The 22,032-nt window shown below is 44.2% G+C and overlaps 1 protein-coding gene across 7 annotated transcripts in view; it reads right to left on the bottom strand.

Annotated features, from left to right (window-relative positions):
* LCOR (ligand dependent nuclear receptor corepressor) overlaps positions 1 to 21,477 on the bottom strand; it is a 95,397-nt gene extending 73,920 nt beyond the window's left edge. For 5 of the 7 annotated variants that reach the window (XM_054163808.1, XM_054163810.1, XM_054163803.1 and 2 more), the window contains exon 1: positions 21,368 to 21,475. In XM_054163808.1, the coding sequence (XP_054019783.1) occupies positions 21,368 to 21,464 (97 nt within the window). In that variant the 5' untranslated portion in view covers positions 21,465 to 21,475. Of the gene's footprint in view, positions 1 to 21,367 lie in introns of all 7 variants that reach the window. The other 2 variants (XM_054163805.1, XM_054163806.1) reach the window with 2 other exon arrangements.
* Positions 21,478 to 22,032: the final 555 nt, after the last annotated feature.

The following is a 22,032-nucleotide window of genomic DNA, read 5'->3' as shown; positions in this document are numbered from 1 at the left end:
CACAAAGCTTCTCAAGCCTAGCATTCCACTCTACACTATTAGTAAATTCATTTGAGACTGAAATAGCTGTAACAACTTCTATATGAAAAAACAACAGACATACTTCACCGTTTCGAATGCCATTTTGCTTTTAAGATGAAGTTTGCTGCCCACTCATATCCAAAGCAACTCTTTTTGTAACTTCTGAACAGCTCAACATCTCAGAAGTGAACTTAGTAATCCATGGCAAGGAACTGCCAGCAGTACAGCCATATAAACAGTGAAGGAATTTGATCCAAACTGCACTTCTGCAGACTACATGCTAATCATCTGATCTGATGGGATTAAAAAGATTAGAGTAGCACTAACAGATACTCAAAGTTACAAAACAGGTTGATGTCTATGACACTTGCTAAGTATTTTCCCTTAAGGTCATTCACTACAGAATTCCTCATACACAAGTTTCTCTAAAAGAAAGAGTATCATGCAAGTGCAGTGAACAAAGGATGGCATATAGAGTGAACAATAAATTGCCCAGCACCGTGTGCGCAAGAAGCATTAATAACAATTCATCTAAGTGCCTTGCTCCCCACTACTGTCAGTTATACACCTTAAACCCTCTGAAGGTTACTTCAGATACAGCAGACTTTTTAAAAAGCACTGACACCAGAAATATTTTCAGGCTCAAGGAATATTAGACTTCTAGAACACACTGTGCTCTAGCAGATTTGATCGAATAAACAATAGTACTCAGCAAGTCTCATACTCCTTGTAAGCAGCCATAACAAACTTGCTTTTCTGTAGAACTACAGCAGTAACACCAGAAGGGGTGAGTGAAAGGATGGGCCACAAAAAAACAAAGCTCAGGGGGATACTGGAACAAGACAGCAAAACACTGCACTTTCCCAGCATTACTTCTTCTGAGAACATTTGTCAAAGCAGCCAAGCCAACGCAGAATTGCCATTTTACCTAATTCCATCACCCATGTACAGAGCAAATGAAAGTTCAAGCCAAGAAACTGCAACCCATTACTTGAAAATGTTGGAGAAGACAGGCAACGTTATTAACAAAAGAAATTCAAACCACACAAAGGAAGGCTTCTGTCATCTGCAAGGGAGGGGAGAATGGGAAACGAAAATCACAGAGGAACCTGCAAAACCCGCAGCCACACAATGAACATTGCAGTCAACATCAAATTCACTTCAGTAATCTAAACAGTTGCTTATAGCAGTGTTTCAATAAGTAATTCAATTAAATGTAGTAGTAGAGTTGAATACATGAGACACTGAGACAGCTAAGTCAAAAATACATTTTTAAAAATAGCACATTAGTTCAATGCTGACTTCTTTACCTTTGAACTGCTAATTACTGCCAGACAATTGCTTACATAACAGAAAGCATGCAATCTCTCATTTTGCAACGACTACACAATCACAAAACACATTTTAAAGGCAGCTGCATTACCAAGTCTGCAAAAATAGTTTAGCATACACTTTGTTCTTCTAGACAACTGGTTCCTCCCAGCGTCAGAACAATATGACCTGCAATGCAGAGATTCAAAAGACTTCAGTGTGCAATTTCTTTTTTTTTGGCTCACATGTATTTGATGCAAACATTTCTACAGGTATTTGACTATTTCAAGTATTTAAAAACCTCTCCTAGAGCCTGTGTTCATGCATTCAGAAGTCTGAAGTGGTCTTTCATAAACATCTTGAACGCAGTCGAAAGATTTTATATGTTCTTGGATTAACCTACAGTTAATCTTATTAGACAAAGAGCCAAGATTTTCAAGAATGAGTGTTACAGCTTTAACATTAAATAAGGCTGGCTCATTTAAAAAGCAACCCTGAAATCCTTCCTACTCCTGCACCCATTTTGAAGTCACCAATAAGCACTAATCAGACTGCAGAAAAACTGTTTCTACCAGCAGGCTTCTGAATATGCATAATGCCAATAAAGCTAATTACATTCCCCCAAAAAATATGTAATAATCTATGTGCAATTAAGATATTGGCAACATTTTAATGCAAAAAAAAAAAATGGTTTAAATATACTAACATCCTAGTCTTGGGATATCCAGTCAAGCTACGCAAAGAGATGTGTTTGTCCCTTGCATACTCCCAAATGTGGAAGTAGGATCAGAAACTGGATCTGGAAGAAAGGGTAAACAGGATGTTAGTTAAATTCACAGAGGATACTGTGTTTGGAGATGTTGCAAACATTAGTGAAGACAAATGCATAAATGACCTAGAGAGGAAATAAAATTAGGCTGGAAACAAAAATGTCTCAATGGAAAGTAACTTCAAACACTCAATGTGGAGGAAACACGAGGATAGGGGAAGACAAAGTAAAATCAAAAGAGAGCCAGAAGCAGCAGCAGCAGACAGTCAGCTGAATATTTGCACTGAAAAAACAGTTTGGAGTTGCAGAGGCATCAAACAGAGCAGGGAAATTAAAGTTCTTTCTACAGTCTGAGCCAGTAACAATAGCCCTCTCCTTGCACAATTGCCAGGGACTGAAAAATTCCCCTTCACTCCCAGCACGTGGAAAGCTCTTCTCAATGGCAAATCAAGTTCTGCAGGAGGTAGGGTTTAATTTTTTTTTCAGCAAAGTTAACATACGGTTAGCATAAGCCTACGCAGCAGGTTCTTCCAGGACTTCTGCTGCTTGTGGCTTTGTGCAGAACAGGAGGAAGCTAACAAAATGAAGCCATTTTTACAGGTGCAACTCAACCTCGTATTGTTCACATCTATTCATATGGGCCTTAAAAAAGAAACCAAAACAGCTAGTTCAACTACGGGGGGGGGGGAAACGGAACAAACCACACCACTCTTCACCCTTTACTTTTGCCTTAAAGTTACTTTCCTGAGAATGACACCCACTCATCCATCATGGTAGATGTCTGCACTATCCAGATTCAAGGGAAAAAGCAGCAGGAGGAAAGAACTGACTCTGCCTCAGAAAGGCTGCAAGAGAATCTCCACCCACAACAGCCACATAAATGCAGAAGTTTAAGTAACCAGCATACATCTTCAACGACTGTCAAGCCTTTGTCCTTCAGAAATACTTCAAGGCAGAAACTAAGATCCATTCATTTTGCTTCATCCCCAAGTGAAGAGGATTGGCTGATTTTGCAGGACTTGGTTACTCTCAATAACAAGGCTTCAGTGAGGCAACCATGTAGATGCCTTAAACTCAGGGCAGTCCACAAATCAAAAAGGAAATGGAAATAACAAAAACAGCCCAAAACCCAAAGAAAAATGAACAAACAAAACCCCAAACAAACAAAATAATCAAACCCAACAAGAAAAACACACCAAAACCAAACACAACATAAAATAAATCCCCTGTTTTCACAGAAGCCATCTTTCTGCCTATCATGTTTCTGAATCATAGGACAAACTCCAGCACAGAGGCTTGTGCTTCAGTTTATGCAAATCATCACATGAAAACAGGAGACCAAAGGTTTTCCCTCCTCTTGACAACCGCTAAGCTATGTGATTTCTGAAATAAGTCATCCTATGAACATCTACAGCTTCTGCTTGAGGTGTGATGGCAGAACAAAGAAACAGTTTCTACCACTCTAGCTCATCTTTGACAGAGACTGGTTAGTCCTGTATATTTCAATGGAGATTCAAACAACAAATTCCCAGGCATCCCTCAAGCCAAAGGCAAATGAAACATGGCTTTTAAGAGCATTTCAGTATGATTTTAGAGTAGCTTGAACTATAGGGACAGCAAAGAACCAACAACTACATCATCTCAGTGAAGAATGTAATACACTTTTGGAAGATGTCAGGCTTTGGACACAAGGGGACCCTGGCAAAGTATCCATGCAATCTTTTGCTGCTTTTGAAGGATCAGTACTAGCATGAGGCACAATTCCTGAAGACCACCTCCAATCAAGGCTACAGACTCAAAGCAGTCTCATGAGCATATCTTTCAGTAGTAACAGGTTTTGTGGCTCTTGCCTCCTCTGCTCCATCACTTCTTTGTACCATTCCTACCTCTATCAGTTACACTGGTGCAAGTTCATGAGAACAAATAAGGGACAAGACTTCTAAGGAAGTAACTTCTGCAAGTTTACTTTGCCTAAGAGTAGTTGTTAAGACAATGGTTTAAAACTAGCCCAGAACTCCAAACCCAATAATGGCAAAGTCTAAGTGGCCACACGAGGGACTGCTGCCTTTATGTCATCCTGAAAAGCATGCCCAACAAATCCCAGAATACATCTACTTAGGAACTAGAAATACAGGTACTGCTTAAGAGACTGTTCAAGCACAAAGTATACACTTACTCCAGTTTGTTAGATGTGCAACTGCCTTGTACTGCCTGCAAGTAAAAAACATGGGAGATGTCTATTACAGTGAAGATGTTGAAGAATTGAGGCCTGTTAGAACAGGAAGGAGATAAGAGTCAACAAGACTATGTGCTGCACAGGATTTTGCACAGCACACTGCTGAGAACAAACCAGAGTCTAGATCCATGCTCCTGCAGGAGAGACTACCACATGGATCACAAAGCTCCAATGAAGGCAAAAGGATCTACTGCTGAAAGAGAAAATGGGTGTGCCCTGAGAATGGTAGTAAATCCAGTTTGCTCTCCTGAACACTATGATGGTCTTACCCATCCCTGTTGTGCTCCTTCGCCAACCACCAAGAGTTGCTAGCTGTCAAATCTCAGGAGATTAATTCATCACAAGTCCTGAACTGCCCTTAGCTCTACCTGGATTTTTTTGCCCTGGTGACTCCTGTTGGGAAGCAAGCCCTACGACAATTTTCAACCTTGTCTAAACACAAAATCCATAAAACAGTAGCTGTAATGAATATGCATCCTTACTGCCTGGCCACATAGAAAATCCAGTCCAAACCTGCTTGACATCTTGCAATCAACCCGGGTATCCTATGTCACAGAAGTTGTTCCTCAGTGGAAAGGGAAGACAGTGCATAAAACCAAGAATGCTTCACAGTGGTGTGGTGTAATGAGGGGTTGACTGATCTCAGGAAGTTCCCATGCCTTGAAACATACTGCTCTACCATTTGAGAAGGCGCTGCCCCTAAATAAAGTGATTCAGCAGTGGCCCATCTCTCCAACCAACACCCTAAACCCAAAGGTTTGTGGTTCTCTAGCAGGACTGCTGTCATATCCTCAAAGCTCAAATACACAGATCAAAGAAGTGAACAGAAACCATTCCTTTATGCTAATGTGCCGAGTCTAATATCAAAAGGGAAGAATTAAGACAACCACTGTGCTGTACAAATTAGAACCAAGAAACACCTACGAGAACCACTACAAGGGGATGTAAAGATAGATTTGTGTGTTTTGATCTCTGGAAACTACCTTTTGCTGACAGCAGCTAGTGGTGATACTAATGTCTCCAGCACAGCATCATTTTCTCTGTAATTTTCTGTTAGTTTTTGTGAAGTCTGAACACACTGCATAGAAGATTTTTACCTACTCGCTGACGACATACTGCGGCTCAAGGCACACTCACTAGCAAAGCAGCATCAGGAGCAGAATGAGGCTTGCCTGACTCAAGTGCTTTAAAAAAATGTGTTCACCTAAAATGAATGATTGCAAAATATATTGCACAAATTGTTAAACATGAGAAGCAGAGTAAAGCAACTCAAAGTTCCACAACTCACTTATCCCAGGTTACAAAAAGACAGATTACTGCCACCAGAAGGTTACCACAGACAGGAAAGTCCACCCTGCAGCATGTCTTCAATGTTTTGATGCTACGATTTCTGATTAATTAGCACTTTAATCCATGATAAATCCTCCTCTCCACTGAAAGGGTTGATCCCACTCATCTTCCTCTTACCCCAGATATCACTCATCTCACACTTGCACAGTAACGCACAAGATGTCTCAGGGATCAGTTGCCCAACCCAATCCGCCACACATCTACACAACGTGAGAGCACTACCACAAAGACAGGTGTATGATCACCCCCTCTCTGCTGTGTTTCAAATCTACACTAGATTATAAACTACCATGTAACCATGAATTGTGCTTGTAGGGGAAAATTCACTAGCACTGCTATGCATCCCTCATGTGTGTATTTGATTTTCCTATGGTGGAACACTTCCTGAAGCATCTTCTATATTGGTTAGCATTAAACAACTGTGCTTTCTACCCTGGTCATTTATTACCACCAGAGGTACCACCCAAATCTGTATCTACTATAAAGGCAACGCAAATTTGCACCATTTGGCAAGGTCTATAGGCAGACTTGCAGTTGCTTCAAAATCGAGGTGAAATGCTTTATTACAGCTGCTCTAGCATAACCCCTCCTGTATTTAAAAGGGGAAAAGAGAAAAGGACTACTGAATGTTCCCTTTAGCATCCTCTACACATATTGGACATCAAGTTCAGGATATATTATCAGTCACTTTCAATGTTCTCCATTAAAATAGTGATTTTGCATAAATTTTGCAGAAATCTGCCTCCCTGCAAACTTGCTTATTTTACTGTGATGCAATATAGTTAAAAAAAAACAAAAAACCACAACAGAGAGCATAAAGTTTAACTTTATTTTGGAAAAAGTGTGGCTCATGAGCCAACAGTTGGCCTATTACTTGAGAACCATTTTCTGAGGTTTATCTCCTTAAAAGTTCTCTGATTAATCTGTCTAGGTTAAGTCTCTATGCTACCCTAGCCCTAAAATTATTAGCTGGAAACAATAAGCTTATAGAATAGCTTTTTCCAGGTGACTTCTGTTTGGCTTTCTAAGCCTAAAAGGCAAAAAAGAAAACCCAGACCACACAACCTGCCTGCTTCCTCCCACCAGTCTCTCCCCAAACATTACTCCAAGTTTTATGAATGTTAATCATCACAGGCTTCAAATGAATAGATTTCTTTCTCTGCCATGGGACAATGACAGGTACTCACCCAAAACTGTGGGGTGTTTTTGCCTAGAGTGGGAAATATTTTGTCCCAAAATGCTTTAGGATATATTTGGAAGGCTATCAGATGTTAGTTTGTAGTTCTAGTACCTTAAAACTAAATAGCCACAGTTTCCCTTCGGACAGGTCCATCCCATCCAAAACAAGAGGAAAAACAAACAAAACCCCAAACAACACACAAACAAAAAGCCCCAACCAACCAAACTCCAAGCACCACACCACCAGAAACACCTATCTAAGACCATACTTGTATGCAAAGTTTATTTCATTGCTCTGGCTGATCTTCCATTCTCCCTGTCACTGATTTCACAAAAACATTTCCCAGCTAAGATAACTACACCATTTAGTAGGCAGTCACAGGTCACCTAATCCAGAGGTAGAACAACAAAAACTTTGTTGTCATTTGGTTTAGATGCACTTTCATATTCCTTCAGTCAATTCAGATGAGGCAAGTAATCACACAGCCATTAAAGTTTATCATCTCCTTTTCTAAAAGCATTCTTTGTGAAGTTTGACCCTCATTTCTGCTAAATCTGGATTTTCAAGAGACCTAGTTTTAGAGAAATGCTCATTTTCCCTCACTGGTTACGAGAGGAAAGACACTTGGGATATTTCAAGGCCACGATGTCCCATTAGCTCATATTGAGCTCTATCTTGTCTATCTCCCCTTACACTGAACTAACAGGGAGGAGCCACCTGAGTAAAAGAATGCATTACCAAGGAGATTGAAAGCCTATAGACAAGTAGGTTGTGTGTAATTTTGAAAATTAGAGTAAGTTAATGACCTTCTATGGGGCCACTTGAAGGGATCATATTCTCAAGACCATCTGACTCATTCTCCTTTAGCCCCCAACCCTACACTGCATGAGGGCTGACAGCAGAGTGAGCTCAGTTACCGCACCAACAGCAGAAAACCATTTGCACACTAGCTGTCATGCTGGCAGAAAGCAGGCATTTCTCCACAGGTGAGCTTTGTTTGTCACACCTAACCACCAGCTGCTCCAGCAGGCCAACAGTGCCCTTTCACAGCCACAGTTTGTAGCTCAGAGGCACAGGACACCACTTGCAGACATTCTTCCATGCACCCACACCCATTGCTTTTGCTCTGGCTCACAGCTAAGGTCCTATACAACCTACTCAGCCTAGCCCAAGACCTCTCACTATAACCAAGGCTTATTAAACCTTAATTTCAGGATCCAGCTTACTAGCACTGGCAAAGCTACAGGGCAGCAAAACCCTTTGCCACTCAACAGAATCATCACTCTTAACCCTTCCAAGTCTGCCATTACAAAGAAACTCCAAAATTAACTGTCTGCTACTTACAGGAAGAATCATGAAAACCCTCCTACACTGTGGCATGCTGAAAGCAAAGATCTATCTGCCTTAAAGATGAGATCAGAGAACTACTCATCTCTCTCCCACCAAACTGAATATGAAAGATCTGTTCCTCTTCCTTGAAAGCAATGAAAAGACCTCCAAGTTCCAGATACTAGGAGAAGGACAGGCAAGAAAGAACATTAAGCAGGATTTAGGGTTAAGATGCCAAAATGCCCATGAGCATGATAAGCAGAAGGTGCTAGTTTCTTGGGAACTAGTGGGTTTTGCACAGACCTTTTTCTTTTTTTTTTAAAGTAGGTTTAGTAGTTTTAATCCTGAAAAAAAAAGAAGTTTCCAAAAATAACTGCTTACTTCCTTAAGTTTGTGAGGTGTAATCACAAGCACATTTAGCTGCTAAAGTTCATAAACATGCCAGTAAGTATAGACCAAAGCAGCTGTGATTGGCTTCTCCCTACATGCCTTCCCCTCCACCATCTCCCATTATATACAAAGCTGCATAAGGCATTCCCTATCCTAGGGACAGGAGCAACCCTTGGACTGTGAGGGCTTGAGAAAATTTAAGCCCTATCTGCTGTCCTTATTGTGAGCACACAATTCAGTTCAAGGTACAAGCAGGAAGAGAGGCAAGTTCAAATGTAGCCACAAATAAAAAGATAATGTAGAAAGAAGAACCAATCTGTCACACACAAGGAGTTCAGCCTCCATGGGAAAGCAGACTACAGTTCTGCAACATCTTCAGATTAAAAATTGACCTTAAGTTAATTTGAAACTGAGTAACCTGTAGAGCAGAGTAACCCCTGAACTCTATATTCAATTTTGTACTGTTAGTGCACTCAGTCTGTGACCTCAGCGATGGTTCTAGTAAAACTATACTGGAAGAGTGGTCAGGATGGAGACTATGTGGCTTTGATACCCAGAATAGCCATGCACCTAGGGATTACCAAACAGCTTTATGTCCATCTCATGCTTCAAATAATTTCTAGTCATTAAAAGAAATAAATCCATGTGCTCTTGAGACCAGAAAGGTGGTTCGTATGCTGTTTCAGGGTATCTGCCAATGCACAGCACAGAGACTACATCAGTTCACACTGAAGCACAAGTCCATGGGACCGGATGGGATCCATCCTAGGGTGCTGAGAGAGCAGGCAGATGAGCTGGCCAAGACACTCTCCATCATTTTTCAACACTCCTGGCACACTGGAGAGATCCCAGATGACTGGAAGCTGGCCAACGTGATGCCCACCCACAAGAGGGGCCAGAAGGAGGAGCCAGGGAATTCCAGGCTTGTCAGCCTGACCTCAGGGCCAGGCAAGGTTATGGAACAGGTCATCTTGAGTGCAATCACACAGCACTTACAGGATGGCCAAGGGATCAGGCCCAGCCAGCATGGATTCAGGAAGGGCAGGTCCTGCCTCTCCAACCTGATCTCCTTCTATGATCAGGTGCAGCCTGGTGGATGTGAGGAAGGCTGTGAATGTAGTCTACTTGGACTTCAGCAAGGCCTTTGACACCTTCCCCCACAGCAAACTCCTGGCCAAGCTGTCAGCCCAGGGCTTGGACAGCAGCACTCTGTGCTGGGTTAGGAGCTGTCTGGAGGGCTGAGCCCAGAGTGCTGGTGAATGGTGCCACATCCAGCTGGCAGCCAGTCACTAGTGGTGTCCCCCAGGGATCAGTGCTGGGCACCATGCTCTTTAATATCTTTATCAATGATCTGGATGAGGGCATTGAGTCCATCATCAGTAAGTTTGCAGATGACACCAAGCTTGGGGCAGAAGTTGATCTGTTAGAGGGTAGGAGAGCTCTGCAGAGGGACCTTGACAGGCTGGACAGATGGGCAGAGTACAATGGCATAAGATTTAACACATCTAAGTGCCAGGGCCTACACATTGGCCACAACAACCCCATGCAGTGCTGCAGGCTGGGGTCGGAGTGGCTGGAGAGCTGCCAAACAGAAAGGGACCTGGGGTGCTGATTGACAGCTGGCTGAAGATGAGCCAGCAGTGTGCCCAGGTGGCCAATGGCATCCTGGCCTGTATCAGAAACAGTGTGGCCAGCAGGAGCAGGGAAGTCATTCTGCCCCTGGACTCAGCACTGGTTAGGCCACACCTTGAGTCCTGTGTCCAGTTCTGGGCCCCTCAGTTTAGGAAAGATGTTGACTTGCTGAAACGAGTCCAGAGAAGGGCAACAAAGCTGGGGAGGGGTTTGGAGCACAAGCCCTATGAGGAGAGGCTGAGGGAGCTGGGGTTGCTTAGCCTGGAGAAGGGTCAGGGGAGACCTTATTGCTCTCTACAACTACCTGAAGGGAGGTTGGTCTCTTCTCCCAGGCAACCAGCACCAGAAGAGGAGGACACAGTCTCAAGCTGCACGAGGGGAGGTTTAGGCTGGAGGTTAGGAAGAAGTTCTTCATAGAAGGAGTGATTGGCCATTGAAATGGACTGCCCAGGGAGGGGGTGGAGTCACCATCCCTGGAGGTGTTTAGGAAGAAACTTGATGGGGTGCTTGGTGCTATGGTTTAGTTGATTAGATAGTGCTGGATGATAGGTTGGACTTGATCTCAAAGGTCTCTTCCAACCTGGTTAATTCTATTCTATTCCATTCCTGTCTATTTTAAGCTCCCTTTGCATCTGTGTAAGTCAAGAGTGCTAATGAAATCTTTAGATACAACACAAACTCCACAACAAGGTTCCTGGAAGAGAAAATACAGAAGCCCCGAGTAAAGGGAGCTCAGCACTTAGAACAGACATACTTAATGCCACCCTTAAATGTTTTCCAGGAGTTAGCTTTCAAGTTGAAGTTTTCCAGGGTTAGTCTCCTCTGTGATAACCATTTTGGGATAAGATATACTTTGCATAGAACACTTAAGTATGAGAAGAGAAAGAAAATATAAACCCCAGTCCGAACCTAACAGATGACTAAGTATCAGCTCATACTCTTTTAACACCTACAACTGCTTGGGAAAGGAACAAGAGGCCTTGTTTACAAATCATTTGGAGCACTAATTTCCAAACTGCAGGCTCCTAAAAGGCATAAAGACCCCATGCAATTTAAACTATTGGCAACAGCCTTGTTTTTCCACAGATGCTTCCTACCAACTTCAGCTTGAAACCCACTGGCTTAAGAGAGCGCCCTGGCAAAACACAGTACTCCTCTCAATGGCTTTGGCTTGAAGAGACTAAATATGGCATTCCTGCTGAATTCAAGATTACATGCAAAATGGACCTCTGCATGGCCTGTCTCTGAGCAGTGAAGCCATTCACTCCCAGACTGCTGCATACCACTCAAGAAAAATTGCAGACGCAAGACCAAAGGCTTAGATTTTCTGAGGAGTTCACAAAAACACTCCTGTAAGATAGGAGAACTAGGTTCTTTTAGCATCTGACCCTACAGTGACAGATGATTACGTGTTTATTACTTTGTATGAGTGCATAGCATGACAAGGGAGATGGGAAAGCATAAAACCCAAAAGTAATGTGCAGCCACTGGTTAAGCATTTAAGCAGAAATACCAAAATTAGTGTTGCAATTGCTTGAATTTTGTCCCCCAAGTATAAACTAGAATAATCTAAACACTCATGGGAAACATTTCAGGGGAAAAGTGATTATTTTTTTCCCCTGCTCCAAGAGACTGACACTTCATTGAGACTCCTGAATGAGTCCAGAGAAGGGCAGCAAGGCTGGTGAGAGGCCTCGAGCACAAGCCCTACAAGGAGAGGCTGAGGGAGCTGGGGTTGCTTAGCCTGGAGAAGAGGAGGCTCAGGGGAGACCTTATTGCTGTCTACAACTACCTGAAGGGAGGTTATAGCCAGGAGGGGGTTGGTCTCTTCTCCCAGGCAACCAGCACCAGAACAAAAGGACAGAGTCTCAAACTGTGCCAGGGGAGGTTTAGGGTCAAGGTGAGGTGGTTCAGTACTCATGAGGTCTTGGGTGACAGGTTGGACTTGGTGATGTTTGAGGTCTTTTCCAACCTTATTGAGTCTGCAATTTTTACAAAGGCTTGGTACACCTGTCTTGCACAACACATTTCAAGTACAAATACTCATCTCAATCTGCACATCACCAACATTTCACACTTAGTTCCTCCCCTCACACTTTTCTGTGCTTCAATCAATCTTGTCCTATTCTGAAAGACCATAAACTATTGCAGGTAAATGATAACCACTTAGGTCACTCAAACATTCCACTCCCAGATCAATAGGAGTACAACTTTTCCAAGAGGCATTTAAACTCAGCAAGGGACACTCCCCTTCCTTAGCAGTGAGGTCGGTTAGACCAAGAAATGAACATGGAAGCAGAAGTGAAGAAGGTTTTTTCCTAAGAGAAGCTTTGGAAGTAGACTATTGGATGGCTGTTTTTTTCCATAAGAAATAAACAAGACTCTCTTAAGAGAAACTGCAGAGGAGAGTCTCAAACTGTAAAAGAGAAAGCAAGGGATAAGATAGCTATGCTCCTCCTTTCCTAAAGGATGTAAATGGAATCATTGCTTTAAGAAGATTGCTTTTAAGTTCTCTCGGGTCAGAAAAGGAAATGACCTTCAGCTTTTCCTATTTGCTTGTTTCTGCAGAGCAAAATGGAAGCCATGTAAAAAGTTTTCTTCGTGCAAAGGATACAAGGGCATGTTTTCAGAAACACAACTGAAGAACATGATAGAATGTCACTTAGAAAGCAACATTTATCCTTTTTTCCACAAGTACAAATCTTAACCCAGGAGAAGACCAAACCTGAGACAAGGTCTACTATTAACACTAGTTTATCTTCAACTCATTCATGAAAAAGGACAAAGCAACTGCCACAGATGCCAAGAACCAAGCAAGTCAGTTTGCTATGAGCATTTCAACAAAGACACTCCATCTTCTATATTCCAACATATTTATACACTTCTTAAGAAGCCAAAGACTGCAGGACACAAGGCACAGGCATGAGAGGGTGCTTCTGTCTACAAGACTCTCAGGTTGAAGCATGCAAGCACATTACTCTGATTAATCTTTGGCTACCCCACAACAAAGTTTCAAAACTGACCCACATTTGCCTGCACACTAAGCACAGGCAGAGCAATAAAGAACTGCTGGAGTGTTTGACAGCTGCAGGACTAGCCTGTCCCTGCAAGGCAAGAGCCTGATCTCCAGGTATGCAGGTAATACAGCCAGATGCTGCCTGTCACATGTATATAGTAAGAAAGGGAGCCAAACAGCACCTTGCTACTACATCAGATGGCCCGCTAACAGGGCTCTTCACTCAAGAGTACATGGGGAACAGCATTTGTACTACATGGTGGCCCCGAAGTATCAGAGTGAGGAACTGCAGGCTGAAACTTTCACATCCTTCTGTTAGTGGGACCAAGCGAAAAAGAAATCAAGACATTAAAAACTTTGTAGCTTGTCTACCTGTTCTTCTTCCTACTCCATCACTTACCAATTTGGAAGCGCAACCACCACCTTAACCTAAAGATAGCAGAGGAAGGTGAAAGACCCCATCAGACAGACTCATCTCTGCAATTCTCTCCTGCTAGATATTGGAATGTCCATACCATAAGCGCACACAAGATGTTCAAAGAGAAGCAGGAAATTTTTCATTAGCAAACTCAACTCAAGAGTTAAGATTGCCTGGTGGCCTCTGATGTCTTTCCACACTGCTGGATTCAGCTTCTGAAAGCTTCCTTTGTTAATGAATACTAGGCTCTTGTCCAGTCCTCTTTTCTCCCCCTCTTCTCGCTCCCATAAAATATCATGGTCCTCAGGGCATAAGGAACATCTTTTGTCTCCCTGCAAGTCTTCCCTGTGCAGCCACTTTGCTGCCGCTTCTGGAAAATGCAACAGGAGTACCATCTTTTCTTTTCTCTGTAAGAGCAGTGGAAAAACCAGATGGAGACATCAGCTAATAGCAATTTTACTACATAAGAAGGGGTGTCCTGCAGAAATGCTTAAACACCACAACCTCCACTTAATTTTTCAGGTGTTGGCAGTGTTAACGTGCAACTTAATTCTTCTACTCAGCTTTGAGAGATGAAGCTTTTTGCCAATTCACCATAAAGAAACACAGGATGTAGCATACAAGGCAAACTAAATCTGAGATAAAAGGTAAATGACTTGAAGATGTCCAGAGAAGTAACAGGACAGCACTCTTGAACACAAAAAAAAGAAGAAAGAAGCTGAAGCTATCACTGTGCAAAGAGCAGAAGCCACAGGGATTTAGTGCAGAGAACCAAAGAACCCCAAAGGCCCAGAGATACTGGGAAGAGGTGGTACAAAGCTGCAGCTTATTAATGGAGGTACTGGATGAGAGCATCCAACCAGATTGTAAAAGCAAAGCTCACAGTTCATTATCAGGGAGAGAGCACGATATAACCCACAGCACACTGAAGAGGGAGAATGAAGCAATGCTCCCACTACTGTAAATGAACACTATGCATGCAAGAATTAGCACTTATTCAGCAAAATACAACTTGGGTTTGTGCATGTGTGACAATACCAGTTGAATAGCCTCCACTCTTCATTCTCTGCTTCTCCAGATGTTGTAGGAAAAAAATAAAAATTAAAGAAAAAGTTGTTTTTTTCCAGTCAGGGAACTGATTCATTAAGCTGCCATACATAGCTGTGCCAGCACAGAGGGGACTATTTAAGCCATCTTAGATAGCACTGCTGTCAAACATAACCACAGTGTGTACTGCAGTTACAGGACAGTAAGATGCAAACTAGAAAGCTCCCTGCTTTTGCATGAGGCCTATTCTGGTCTCCTCTCCCTTTCCTTTCACCTCACAGATGTGATCCTATCCAATGCTGAATTCAGATGAGCTCTCCTGTTCATCTCCCTTCTAGGTTGGATGCATCTAGGTTATTAAGAATCACCAGAAAAATTAGCTGGGTTTGCAGTCTTCTGTCAGATTAGTAAAAATAAGCACTACTAACCCTTATTGGCCAGAGGCAGAACCCAGACTGGCTCAGCCCAGCCCACCCAACCCATCCAACCCTACCCTCAGCAAGTCCCACAAGTTCTGTACTTCTCAGAGAATTAGAAATATTCACCCCGGTTATCTTTGAGAACAAAAGCTTCACCCTCTTAAAAGTGAAAACATATATACAAAGGAGGGCAAGGAAGGAAGACTGGAAAGTCCCCTGTAAACCACTGCAGGAGTCTCACCTCTGTCCCAATCATCATGACAAGGCTACCTTTCTTTAACCCTATTAAATGCCTGTTTTTCCTCAAACCTTACCTAAACTGATTCTTAGGAAGTATTCTCATTGTTCCCTCACAGAAGTTCATGGAAGAACACAAGTTCACAGCACACACAAAAAAATCCCAATAAAATGAAGCACATGACAGTACTTGCCTGGATGCAGGACAGCCTAAGATGGCAGAGCATTAAAGCCATTTAAGTGCTATGCAATAAGCTTTAGACAACAGAGCACAAGAAGTGGGGTTCTGTATCATTCATTCTTAAAGTGCAGCTATCGTATTCCTGCACATAACAATATTTGGATTACCATCAATATATGGCACAAACTACCAAAAAATGGCTTTAAAAAAATGTCCAGCAGCCCTTCAGGTACTCCTTTCAAAAATGGTGTCACATCATAAAGCTGTAACTCTGTAGTATACTCATATCTCAGTACAAAGATTTTTATCTGGCTGGATTTGGACTATTTCCTGCATGCACAGAATGGATTGCTGTAATTTACTTTGAGAAGTTCTATTAAAAGTGGATGAACTCTGAATGTCATTGGCTTAGTTAAACATTAAATCAAAAACTCCTGCACTTCCTGCAAGATGAACATGCCCCAAGAAGGAAACCTCCAATTTTGGAGCAACAGATACTACTTCACACAAATTAAACCAGATCTTTGTTGAAACACAAAACCAAGTGATTTGGCCTAGTCCAAAAATTTCACATCACAGCCACCAGAAGGACTCAAAGTGATACAACACAAAGTGATCATCAAGGAGTTTTCCAGGTATGCTTTTGCTGGGTTGATACTGTCCCTGTCAAGGTAGAAGATATTCTTCATTTGCAGGTAGGGAAACAAGGGCAAATATGAAGTGATTAATAGAGAAGCCAAAGAGATAATTGAAACAGATCTAAATTGCAGTTCAACGTCTACTGTTCTTTAGAAGCCTGCCATCCATCCATGCATAAAGTAAAGCTAGATATCAAGCTGTAAATTTCACGCCTTGCAGCTAAAAGGGGTGCTTTTTTGTTTCTCTGGGGGTTGTTTTGTTGTTGTTGGGCTTGTTTGTTTGTTGGTGGGCTTGTTTGTTGGTTGGTTGGTTTTTAGTGACATCTGCCCCCATTTTTTTCTGGCAAAACTGTCGCAAAAGGGAAAAAAATCCCCCATCCCTGTATCCCTCTTGCCAACAGGCAAAAATGTTTGCAAGCAAACCAGATCTTCTTGATCAAGCTTTCTGCTACAACATGGTAAAGTCTCTACAGAGGATTTATAGTAACAAAAAAGGTATAACCTGTATCCACACTAGGCTAAAATAAGGCAAATAGTCTCACTCACACATTTGTTGGGGACATGACTGAGGGTGTATGTGAAAGACACCAGTTTAGAATAAACCTACATTTACGCTTTTATTTTACAACTTGGGTTTTGTTATTATCATCAGGGCTGTAATAAGCTTTCTCCTTTTGGAACAAAAGAAATACAATCTGCCCTTTGAACTAGAACTACATTAAACACTTGGGAGACTCAAGCCTACATCCAAAACAATGAGATAACACAGCTAACTTTTTGGAAGCAGCAGCTACTTCCTATCGCATACAGGCTGGAACTATACCCAAGCAATAACCAAGATAAGAAAATGTAATAAAGATTTTAGAATTATTCAGCTGTTATACACCTACTCTTGATTAACATTATCTTCTAATACTCCCTCATGTATCATATTTCTTCCACAGAATCCACACTTCAGTCCTAAGTATCTAAGGGCAAGAAGACCACAATTACTCAACAAATTAGTACAGAAACAGAGCGGGTACTCAGGCCACAGTACTTCGCTAGCAACAGGAAATTACTTCAGTGTATTTCAACAGCTAAGCAGCATCACAATGAAACACTGACAAAGCTTATGACTGGAAATACTATGTGAATGTTACAGGCTTTCCTTTTAAATCATCATTTTTGTTCCAATAATAGGGATCACTCCTTATCTCCACACCCCTAACAGGCTGTAAATTAATCAGGGAGTCTCCCAGAGTACAGCTAATATTTAACGAAGGGACAAGCATCACCAGACAGTAGAAATGCATGCAACCACCTCAAACTGTGCTTCAAATAATCATACAGCACTGCAACACTCATACTGCCTGTATAAATGGTATCAGGAGGACTTCAAGGATCTGGGTTCTTCCCTCTTTCAAACTCCCCATTCCTTAGCTGACCTGATCTCATTAACCATTTCCAATTCACTAAGTATCTGAACAGCAGGTGACTGGAGGCTGGGGGAATATTAAAACAATAAAATCATCACACATGCTTGTCTCTAGGTATCTGTTCTGAGCCACTTGAGAAAGATGCTAACACTCAAGACTGATACTGAGACCACATATGTCAGCATATATGTCACCTGGCATGTCCTGTCTATAGAAGCAAAATCCTACTAGGACGTCAAGACAATGTACACCAGTCCCAGCTATTCTCTTAAGCTGTCCCCTGTGGGGAGAGAGGTGAGGAGGTGATGGGGACTCACAATGCATTTCACTGCTAAGAGAGCTTAGACACCCCTTCTGCACACTTCCCTCTGCCTCTGGGTCACAGTATGCTGCTCCCTCAATCGCATCACTGCATCAACAGAACTGCTCAGAGACCTGTCCCTCAGCAGCCACACCATTTCCTTCTCCTGGAAAAAACACAGGCTTGAAATGCATGACAAGAAAGGAAGAGTTTCAGCCAGATCAGTTCCCAGAGCTACCTCCCGCAAAAAGCTGCAGTGGCACAACTGAAGGTGCAGCTCTGGCAGTTTGAGGTGATCTCTGTATCTGCTACTCTATTGTCATGCTTTTCCTTTCCACTAGCTAGGCGTTCTCATGCTCCTGCTGCTAATGCTGGTATGTGCTTGACCTGACAGTAGGCCAGTTAAGGAAGCTACTACAGCTGAAAATTGTATTACTCCTTGCAAATTATGATGCTTTCTGCTAGCGTAGCTCCCTTGAATTGGTTCCTGTGGGCAAAGGTGGCCCCTTCAGTCCCGAGTCTTTGCTCCCACTGAGAGCATGAGCTTAGTTTGACAAACTGTCATGAAGCCACAAGTCCAGAGGAGCAGCCTATTGCAGAACCAAGAAATGAGGGGAAAGTGAATTACTTAAGCCATTTTTATTGCCAAAGGCACTAGTTCAAACCACGGGCTTTATTTTTTCTGACTACCACACTGTGTGGCATGACTTTTCAGGGAACAATGCTAAGAGGGTGAATCCCACACACCTCAGATTTACTTTTGGAACTGAATGTGAATGGGTACTTCTGAAGTAACAAGAAAGATTTCCCCATGCTCTACTTCGCCATATTCATCAATCAGTATTTATTACAGGAGTAAATTCTTCAAGACTTTGACAAATGGCCAAGGTGAAACAGAACATTGCATCATTTATAGGTCAACTTCCAAATCTCAAGGAACATTGTCAAAATTCACTTAAGATGATAACAGAGCTGCATTTGGGGCAAGAGGTTAAGATCACAGCATAATTCAGTGGGACACCTTGGACTAGTGTAATAAACCTTTTATAATTCCAAGGAAAAGAGATATCAAAACCAAAAAAGGCAACAGCAATTTAGGTGAGATTCATACTAGGAACAGGGCAGGTCCTGAGAGCTCATAAAGCTGATCAATTTGAGGTTGAAACTATTTACGACCCAGTGCCATCAAGATAAGAGTCACATAGCACTGTTATACTTTGGACTTTATTTTTTTTTTTTTTAATGGTTTTGTACTTCACCTCAAAAAAAAAATCCCAGCCAACACCATGTGTCCACAGGATCTTTTGTTAAACACACCCAGAGGACAACCTTTTGGAGGAACAAAACAGGCATCAAATTTAAGCATGAGAAAGAGATACGGAAGGAGGATAGAGGAGAAAGCAACTTCTCCAGGAGCTGGTAATTTAAATGGCTTTAGGGAAGTGGAACAGGGTGTGTATAAATGGAGGTGGTGGTGATGTTTGTTTTAAGTTTCAGCACTTAGGGTTGCTAAGAAATTCAGTAACGTAGTGTTTTACTTGAATCTGTAGATAACACAAACTCCTCCTCTCGATTTTCCCAAAGAGCAGCATAACAGACACAAGTCCTGCACTTCATCCCAATGCAAGATCTTCAGCAACAGCTTTGAAACTGTCTTTTTCCTTTCTTTTCTTTTTTTTTTTTTGAGCAAACAACATCTTTCTCCCCCTTCCCACATCTACTTTTCACGTCTAGCTGGTTAAAATCCAAGCAGCAGGACAGCTCCACTGGAAGACTCAAGGACCCGACATAAAAGCAGCAGGCACTGAGAAAAAGACAAAATGACACGCTGCAAGTAGGGAGTTTAGAAAGGACTAGAACAAGTGATCCTCATCAGCTGAGGTAAGAGGAGATGAGAAAAGGAGATAGAAGTAAAATAAAGCTGGTTCAAGCAGAGATGGAAGCCAACAAAATGTTCTGAACATAGGAAAACTACATTCAAAATAAACCCCCATAAGCTGTACCCTAGAAGCATCTTTCCTACCCTAGGGTTGGAAAGAAAACCCAGCACTTCTGCACAGACACCGTTTCCTGGCAATGTATTGCCCCTGAATTGCTTTATGCTTAAAACAAGTTAATTGCTCTATTAATCTGGAGTTAACAAGCATCTAGCACATGCTCTTATGTTAACAGAAATTTTAACACCGAGAAGCAGCCAAAAAAAAAAATACATACAGCAGCAGTTACAACTCCTGGTGTAACCAAAAATGGTGTTTCAAATCCCTGATAATGAACCAGGATGCTGAGCTAACTGACAATAAGAGGTTTAACTGCACACAAGGAACTAAAGTGAATCTGTGAACGCTATTACAGATTACCTACGCTGAGCAGCCACTGGCAGATTATGGCCATATTTGCATATTTAAAAATAAAATGAGGATTTGTGCTCAGCTAAAAGCAGGAGGCCAAACAAGAAGAGACATAACACTGTTTGGGGAGAAATCTTTAAGGTTACACTGAAGTTCACAATTACTGTTGTCAGACCTATTTTACTGTCTTGGCAGACACCCGTCGAATTCCTGGCCTAGATGTGGTATTTATGTTTATTTCGTGACCCGCAGGAAAGGCCTCAATTTCTCTCTAGGAAAAGAGAAAAGGGCAAAAAAAAAAAAATGTATTTTGAAAGCAGAAAGTTACTGGAGATGAAAGGGCATCGGGGACTTCTTTTTCAAGCCTCCCAAATATTCAATTGCAAGGAGGCTGTATAACAACAAACGCGCACAAGAGAGCAGGGGGGGAGGAAGGGGGGAGGGAAGGAGGTGGTGGGGGAAGAAGAGAAAAGCAATCACACATCCTTTTAACCCCCGCGGCCCCGCTCCGGATTCACGCCGTCAAACAGGCACCCGAACCACAACTTTCCGACGGTCCCGCCAATGCCTCGACCCCCTCCTCGAGCCTCCCCCCGCCGCTTCTCCCGTCGGTACGCGGGGCGGGCGCGCCGCCACCGGCTCCGCGGCCTCCCGCCCGCCCTCCCTTCTCTCCCTCCATCCCGCCTCGCCTCACGGCGGCGGGCCGGGCCGAGCTCGCCTGGCCTTCCACGGCGGCGGCTGGGTAGTGACAAGCAAGCCGCTCCCCGCCGGCGGGTGCGGCCCCTGCCCCGCCGTAAACAAGTTTGAAGGGGCCGCGGCCAGGCCGTGCCGCGCCGGGCGGGGAGGAGCGGCCGCAGCGCTGACAGGGGCTGCACAAAAGGGCAGGGCAGGACCCCCCCCCCACCCCCCCCACGCCCCGCTCCCGGCTCCCTCCCCGGCGAAGGGCGGGGCCCGGCACGGCGCCGCTCGCCTCACGGCGGCGGGGGGAGGAGGGCGGGCCCGCAGGCCGCGGCGCCGCTCTCCTCACGGCCCTCAACCCTCGCCCCGCGGCGGGGCCTCTCCCGGTCGCCGCCACGGGGCCCGGCCCGGCCCGACCCGGCCTCCCCGCCGCGCCGCCGTCCCTCACCTACACAGTGAATGAGCTTGTGTCGCCACGAATCGAGCTGGTGGCGGACGCCGCGCCGCTGGATGGAGCACTGCTGCCGCCCGCACGGGCTCGCCATCTTCTGGGCGGCGGGCGGGGGTGGGGGTGGGGGCGGCGGCGGGCACGGCCAGGGGGGCAGGGACGGGAAGGAAGGGCCGCGCGCGCCGCGCCGCGCCACGCCCACCCGCCGTCAGCGCCCGCCTCTCCGCGCCACGCAGGCGCCGCCGGCCCGCGCCACGCCCCGCCACGCCCCCCGCGCGCCCGCGCCTGCGCGGCCCCGGCACGCCTGGCCGCTTGCCACCTGCCCGCACGTGCGGCAGCGCCGCGCCCGCCCGCTGAGGGGCGCTGTCGTCCCCGCTCCTGCCCGCCACCGCCCCCTGTCAGGGAGCGAGGCGCTGCGGTCCGGCCGGGAGACATCGCACCTCTGAGGGGTCACCGTCCTGAGGGGACGTTCCGCTCTTCAGTGACTATTCCCTCAGGGAACATCTCCACTGCTGAGGGGTCACTGGCCCCGGAGGGGGCATCCCACCTCTCCGCGTTTTGGCTTGGCTAGTCCAGCACAGGGAAAGCAAAACCAAGGCATTATTGCTCTGCCACGGGACTGGGGGAAGCCCGAGTGGGAAAAGGGTGTGAATTTCAGGGAAGGG

This window comes from Dryobates pubescens, chromosome 8 (genome assembly GCF_014839835.1).
Source record: "Dryobates pubescens isolate bDryPub1 chromosome 8, bDryPub1.pri, whole genome shotgun sequence".
In the NCBI taxonomy this organism is placed as follows: Eukaryota; Metazoa; Chordata; class Aves; order Piciformes; family Picidae; genus Dryobates; species Dryobates pubescens.
Note: the sequence above shows the minus strand (reverse complement) of the source record. Positions and strands in the feature narration are given on the sequence as shown.